The following is a 7883-nucleotide window of genomic DNA, read 5'->3' on the forward strand; positions in this document are numbered from 1 at the left end:
GGAACCCTATTAAGCTGATAGTGAAGTGGGAATGATTTTTGATTAGCCACTGAACATTGGAGAGGGAGAAGGGGGTGACAAGAATGTCAGGTTCTTTTCCTAGGGTTTGTAAGGCTCTATCTCTGCCATTTTTAATCATATCAGTGAGTGCATCCACTTCATTTAAAACTCGGGGTGCACCACCCATCGGGGTATGGAGCCATTCCAGCACCCCTGTGGCTGTTAAAGGGCTCCTACAAGGGTGGGGGAGGAGTTAAAGATAAGGAGATGTACAGGTATTGTTGGGTCATATCTAGCAAGAGCCATATCTTTTAGGGATGAATTGACAGATTTTAGGGCTTGGACGGTGTCTGGGGACAGTGTCCTTGGGGAGTAGGGACTTTTATTTCCTTTCAGGAGGTTAAAGAGGGGTTGAAGTGTGCTTGTGGGAAGGTGGAGCCATGGTTGAAGCCAGTTAAGGTTGCCCAAAAAGCTCTGGAGGGAGGCAAGAGTTGATTTTTGAGGGAAGGGAAGGGTGGGTTTGAGGGGGCGTATTGAAGTAAGGGAGATCTCTGTCCCTAAAAATGCAATGGGAAGAATAAGTTGGATTTTGTGAGGGGCTATTTTGAATCCTAGGGCAGACAAGGAAGGTATTATCTGGTCTTTAAGTTGGGAGGGGGAGGTAGAGTCGTCCCCCCATAAAAGAATGTCATCCATGTCTAAATACGTCTGTTTAAATATGCCTTGTCTCAGAGAAATCCGTACTGGAAGAAATACATTTAGAATAAATCATAATGGGAACTCTGTGTATCAGACACATCATACATGTGTGCATAGAAACACTGATAGCCTACAACTATTTTGAGCAAACGGAAGAACATCTGGAAATGTGGTAAGAGTTGCTTAACAACTGTACTTTAGATCGGTTCTATTAACTCTTCTTGTTCTACCAGAAAACAAAACCAAAAACAATAACAGTAACAAAAAAACAGTCCTTTGAGCTGATTTGTATTAATTGGGAAATTTCTATAGCTTGGTTTTGTTCTCCCCTAAGAAACAGCATATCTTTTATTTTAAATTTCAGGATCTCCTACTTTTCTTACTCTTCTATATTCTCAGCTTTTGTTAAAGTACAGCACTTTAAAATTCTTTTAATCAAAAATGTTTTAATATATATGTACATTGGCCTGTGCCCCGAATTGTTAGTGTTCCTCTTCTGACCTCTTCCCTCCCCCTCCCCTTCTTTTCTTACACACTTTTGCTTTTATTTTCATTCCACATAGATTAAAAAAAAAAAAAACAGAGAAAAAATAAACCCTACTGCATTGGATGCTCATAAAAATACAACAGAGTTCCAATTAAAAAAAAAACATTGTTTTTTTATGAGAACTTTTTAATACTATAAGAAGAAATGTATCAAGATTTTAACAAAATCATGAATGTTTTATTTTTCCAAATTACTTTCTCTCACTTTCTGAAGTAACCCGTCCTCCAGTCTTTCTCAGGAAGTACACACCTGAGGTACTGTCAGCAGTATAAAGCTTTCTTATTTTTTTGCTTATGAAGTTTCCATGGGAAATTTTTCATTTGAGTCAAAGGGAAGTAAAGTTGTCCTGGTCGATGGGTTGGGATGGTAAATGTGGTCCATCAGGCTTCAGTGATGGAATCCCCAGGCTTCCTAAAATAGAGGAAAACAACTATTATTGGAAAAGCCCAAACTACTTAGAAGGACAAGTGCATTTTCTACCTTTTTCCTGACACAAAACAGCTTTTACTCCTGTCTGTTACAATGTTACATTGTGCTTTTTCTATCTATCTATCTATCTATCTATCTATCTATCTATCATATATTGTGTGCATGCATGCTCATATGTGCTTGCATGCCACAATGTGACCTACAGAGGTCAAAGGATAACTTGATGGAATGGTTCTCATCTTCTGACATATTAGATCCAGCATCAAACTCAGATTGTCAGGCTCTAGAGCAAGCGCCTTTACCTCCCGATCTACCTTGCTGGTCTACCTACCTTGCTGGTCCTGCTCCTTTTTAAATTCGTCATTACAGGTCTGTTTTGGCTTAGATTTAAATTGTTCCCCTAAAGGCCCATATCCTAAAGGGCTGGTTGTACTGGGAGGTGACAGAAGCTATAAGAACTGGGTCCTGGTGGGAGGCATTATATTCCTGGGGATGTGCCCCAAAGGGATTTGGCAATCCTGGCTTACTTTCATTTTGGTTACTGGTCATGAGGTGAGCAGCTTTCCTTTATCTCAAACTCTCTGCCACTGCTCTCCTTTATCCCAGGCTCAAAAGCAATGGAGCTAACCAGCCATTTTAAAACTATAACTTAAGATGTCTTCTTTAGAAATTGATTGTTTCAGGTATTGGGTGATAGCTACGAAAACCTGACCAATACAAGGTCTAATTCAAACTGTAACAGTTTTGCAGTGACAGTGAGAATGTGTCTTTTTTATTATAGTACTGATCTGCCCTCAGCTTGATGTGAATATGTTTATGAAGACTGAAGGTTATTTTCTGCTATGGCATCACACAGTTTCCCACCACTGGAGCAGAGCCAGGAATACATTGGCCTTCACGGGTGCTGATGGTTGCATGGGCGTGGGGCTGGTTTGTATAGTAATGCACATAATTTACTTCATGTTCTTCTTTCAGAAAATATTCTCTCTGCCAAGGTTATCAGGGAATGTCCTCTCTGCCAAGGTTAATGACCCCCTGAGAATCACAGACAGCATAAGTTTGGGAAACAAGGATATGTCTAATGTTCTTAGCAAAGTGGTAAATGTTGTGACCTTCAGCCGTAGCCCTTAAGGCCACGGGAAAGAACTCTAAAACCATGAGTTCAAAAACACAAAAGCAGGATTTCTCAACTCTCCAAAATATAAGGATGCAATATGAAATATATGAGGGGCTTCAGATACCTAAAAGAACAGAGGCAGCTGCACTAGGAGCCAGCTTATCAGAAGATATTAAAGAAGGAGATACAGAGATTTGTGAAGTGGTGACTGCAGGGCAAGATCCCACCCAGCTAAGTTTATTGCTTGTGCTTATAGGCAGATTCCTGAGTTCAAGGTCAGCCTGGGACAGAACTAGTTTAGGCCCAGGCATGGCAGGAATAGTGATCTCAGTGCCACATTCATCCAGCTACCTTATTGTCTGTGCTTACAAAGGCAGGCAGATTCATTGCTATGTTAAAAATGGGCTTGCTGTCTTTTTCTAAGAATCAAGGGGCTAAGGTCATAAAAATGCTGATAGTCAAAAGGGAACCTGGAGTGGACAATTAAATTGATACGTAAACAAAAGACTGGACTCTGGCCTTCCAGAGCTGAGCTGTCTGGAAAGCCAGCAAGGAGCAGAACACAAGGCTGTTAGCTTATACCCTACAATTGAGCTGTTCCCAAATACCCCTTCTTCAGGACCCCTTCCTACCCTTCCAAGCTGAGGCTGGTCCCTGGCAGTTTTCTCCCTTTTTAAAAGCTCCATAGGATTACAGAAATAATTCACCATGCCTAGTAAGACATGATGTTAAATGGCAGAAACACTCAATGTAATGGCATCTCTGGCCTTCAAGTCTTTTATCTTTTAGACTTATTTATTTATTTATTTATTTATTATTTATTATTTATTATTATAGGTGACTCAGAGACTCCCATCTCCTTACAGTTGATAAAGTTATCAATATAAGTGAGAGGAAAGATATGTCCAATTTCATATCAATTCCCTAAAAACAAACTGATTTTGGTCTTCGTGCAGTGGTGCACACCCATAATCACAGTGCTCCAGAGCCTTAACCAGTAGGATCACAAATTCCAGGCCAGCTTGGACTATATACTGAGACCCTGTCTCAAAAGAATATAAATAACACAACAGTAACTGAAAGCAACTTCTAGGGAGCAGATGAAGCTATGGACCTTAGTCTTTCCTTTGTTTATAGACTGTGAATTGCGTTTGGCTCTAATACATTTCAAACCTCAGCATTGTCTATTTCAGTTTCCATCCTGATACACTTAGGTTCAGAAACAGTTCTCTAGCCATTACGGTCAGCACTTTTTCTTACCGCCGAACGTCAGTAGAAGTCTCTCCTTGAACCTCCTCTTCGTTTTGACGGTTAGATTTCTGAAGAACCCTGGGACCCAGTAAACCAATCAGTAGGCTTCCAATTGGTGCTGTAATGAGGATGGCCAAAAATGCCACTGTCAGCACATCCATCCCGTAGCTTTCTAGCTGTTTCTCTCCATGAGATCTTGCCGTGTCCAGAGCCACAGAGCCAATGGCAGCCTACAAAAGTTTTAGCACAAGGTTGGTTGGAAACATAAGACGAGCATGTTTTAAGAATGACATATTTTATCATCTGAGAAAACAAGTTGCTTTTCCTTTTGCTCAACTAACTCAAATTAGTCTTCTTGCAAAGTGTCCTGCAGTGGGTTTGGTTATCTGTAAAGTCTCCTTCCTTACCTGGAGAGTGACACTTATGCAAGATATATATACACTGGACATGTACTCTAAGATCTGTACATTTCAAAATACTAGGAAAAAACCAGACTCACAATTTAATCAAATATTATTGTATATGATAAGGTTCCCGTGCAAAAGATGGAAATTGCTGTTTGTTTTATATTTTGACATTAAGAACTTGTATTAATAAAGAAAGTATTTATCCTGCCTTAGTCTTTTGGCTGAGATCCAGTTTAATACCTGTTCTTATCACTTAATGTATAAAAAAGCTTAAAGAGGTGTTGGTTAAATTCATTAGACAAGAGTAAAATTGTAAATCACTATATTTTCTCTGGTGCATACACTAATTCTCAAACAGTCTGAAACACAGAAGTGGTATCCCTTCAAAATGATGTTAAATTTACTATTTGGTAAATTTTTGCCCCAGGACTTGGTGAAGTACTTTATTTAATTTGTGTCTATTCAAATATATTATGAAAATTCTAATTTTCTTTTAAAGGCAAAATGTAGTATTATTAGTTTACATGGGGAAAGGTACATTAATCCATCTGGTTAATTCCTTATTCCAATAGAAGAACAATGTTTGCTTCAGAGATAATAGAAAGTGTGTATCAGTCACACAATAACAGAATCTAGTTGCCCACAGGTATCTGAATGCCCTTTTTCTTCTATACAGAACTCCGGGTTTCAGCTGGTTCCCGCTGACAAAACAGATATCTTGTGCTTTCAGTCTCTTTTCAACTAGATTAATTGTGTGCCCATGCTCTGGCTGCTGAGTGGTCAGCAGGGATGAGGCACTGGCATGGACTCTTACCCAAAATAGAATGGACATATGTACCCGTCATCCTCCCAACTGAAGAAAATGGTAGCCCAAGTTGAAACTATGGGTGAGAAGCACATGTTGAAACAGACTGAGCCTGTCAGCTCTGGAACACCCATGCCTCACTACTGGACAGAAAGAAAAGAAAGTCTAACTCATCCCGTCCCTCTGTTGTTTGTTAGCCGCTTTGTTATTATGGGTTATCCTGTGCAACAAGTAACTGAACATCTTATGAATTCTTGGCAAGAGCACCGCTTGTTGCATTGTAATATTTATTTCTCTTCTTGTTCTTTGTGTTATAAATATGTATATGTGTGGCTTAGGGTACACCTGCATGCCAAACTGTGATTTAAAATATATTTAATATATGCATATATTTATTGTGACAGACAAAAGACCAAAGTATTAAGAACTACACACACACATATATAGTAACAACAGAAGAAAAACTAAAATTCCATATAAAATAATATAGTCAGTCTATAGCTATTCTTTATTGGTAAATTAAACTAAATTTAGCTCAGAAATTCTACAGAAATTTGCATCTGTATGAATATGTGCAGAGTTTTCCTCATCACTACTCCCTAAATATTACAAGAACTACTTACCTCATATTAGCTATGACAGGTAATTAAGAGATGATTCAAAGAATATAGGAGATATGCTAAAGTTATAAGAAATCAATAAGCCTTTTGTATATCATCTTGAGTGTCTGCAGAATTGGTACCCATGGGTGTCTTTAAACTCATTCCCCAAGAATAATAGGAGTGGCTGTGTTTGCCTCCACAAGACATATAGTTCCCAACACACACACACACCACATACACACACACACACATACACACACACACACACACACACACACACACACACACAAACACATACATATTTCTCCTTATTTAAAAAATTGCTTTCATGGTAGAAGAGTATTTCAATTTAACATTCAAAAAAGATGAAGTTGGTTGTTTTGGAATTTACCAACAAATGTTAATAGAAGCTTGGAAGCTGCAGCTACCACTCAGACAAGTTATTCCATTTATTGTAATACTACACTATCTTCTTTACATTCATGCTTTACAGATATCTGTGAAAGTCTGATGAAAAAAAAATGCCCCTGAACTGAACAGATCCATAGATCTAGTCCACAGCCTAGAATGTAATCACAGCATATATCAATCTTCATAGTCGCCATAAATTAACCGCATTTCTGATTTTCAGTGCATGATGGGAAAAAGTCTACATACTCCAAACTGCAAGACAGTCTATTAGAGGCTTGACTTATTTCATGTAATTAGCTTGAAAATAGATAATACAATCATAGATCTATAATATTTGTAAGAAGTTACAACCTATACAATTCTAATTTAATTAACATTTCCAGATATCCTGATAAATGCATGTTCAACAATGTCAAACGATTTATCTATTTGTGCTTTCTTCAGTACTTGTGTATTTGTGTGCAAATTTTAGGTTAAGGAACTGAGATATTGTTATAATGTTTAGCTAGCAGTGAGTTGGTTACTACCAACTACTCATTTAGGAAATCAACACAAGATTTGTCCCTAACCATGAGTGATAGTTACTAGGTTCCCAGTGTTAGCATTTCCTCTAGGCTCCACTCAACAGCTGGAAGGAGCCGAGCCTGGCTCACCTATAAGAAGGACTGTTCTCTCTCTCTCTTTCTCTCTCTCCCCCTCTCTTTCCATCTTTCCTTTCTCCATCTCCCTCTATCTTTCCCACATGTCTTTAGCCAGCCTCTTCACATTTTTCTCTTTCTCTCCTCTCTCTCTATGTTCTTCTCTGTATTCCTCCCTCCTCTGCCTCTGCCTCTCCTGGTCTCAATAAACTTCCTTTTATAGTAGGCCTGTCACATGGCTTGATTGCTCAGAGGGACACTTTGGTGGGGCCTGCTGAGGCACTCCCCTCTGCCGTTTTATAAAACACAACGCCCAGTAGATCAATAAAAACATGTATAGCACCAAATTTTCCATATATGATGGGCTTTTTTTTTTACCTTATCAGATCAAGAACTTTTACCTTTTAACCTTAAAGAAAAAACCCTGTGGCTTCAATTTGCCATGTACAAATTGCTCTATTCAAAACTCTTGTCCTTTGGCACTATTATTAAGTAAGAGAACGATCCTTGAACACAGCACTAAGACACTCCAGCAGTCAATGTGAGAGTTAAGCCAGCTACAACCTGGTGAACAGTGTCTACAAGGTAGACGTGCTCAGTGGAGACACATGCACATCCCATGGGAGTCAAAGCAGGATGGAGCAGGCCAGTGCAACATTGCCCTGTGACACAAAAACAGCATGCTTTTAAAACTTAAATGTTTCTCTCTATAATTTTCCATTTGATATTTTTAGACCATGGCTGCCATGGGTGACAGACCCACAAACAGTGAAACCATGGATGAAGGGGAAACACAGGAAAGCATTTCTTTTTTTTTTTTTTTTTTAAACTTTATTTATTTATTTATTTATTTATTTATTTATTTATTTATTATAAGTACACTATAGCTGTCTTCAGACACCCCACAAGAGGGCATCAGATCTCATTGCAGATGGTTGTGAGCCACCATGTGGTTGCTGGGATTTGAACTCATGACC

General features: G+C 38.7%; 1 protein-coding gene across 1 annotated transcript in view; it reads right to left on the bottom strand.

Moving 5' to 3' along the window:
* Positions 1-1337: 1337 nt before the first annotated feature.
* Positions 1338-7883, bottom strand: part of Slc9b2 (solute carrier family 9 member B2) — a 28020-nt gene continuing 21474 nt past the window's right edge. Inside the window, exons 11-12 of the mRNA XM_028760484.1 lie at positions 4053-4273; positions 1338-1657 (exon numbers count right to left, since the gene is read on the bottom strand). Of these exons, the coding sequence (XP_028616317.1) occupies positions 1627-1657; positions 4053-4273 (252 nt within the window). The 3' untranslated portion in view covers positions 1338-1626. The remainder of the gene's footprint in view (positions 1658-4052; positions 4274-7883) is intronic.

The sequence above is a fragment of the Grammomys surdaster genome, unplaced genomic scaffold (genome assembly GCF_004785775.1).
Source record: "Grammomys surdaster isolate TR1022 unplaced genomic scaffold, NIH_TR_1.0 126531, whole genome shotgun sequence".
Classification (NCBI taxonomy): Eukaryota; Metazoa; Chordata; class Mammalia; order Rodentia; family Muridae; genus Grammomys; species Grammomys surdaster.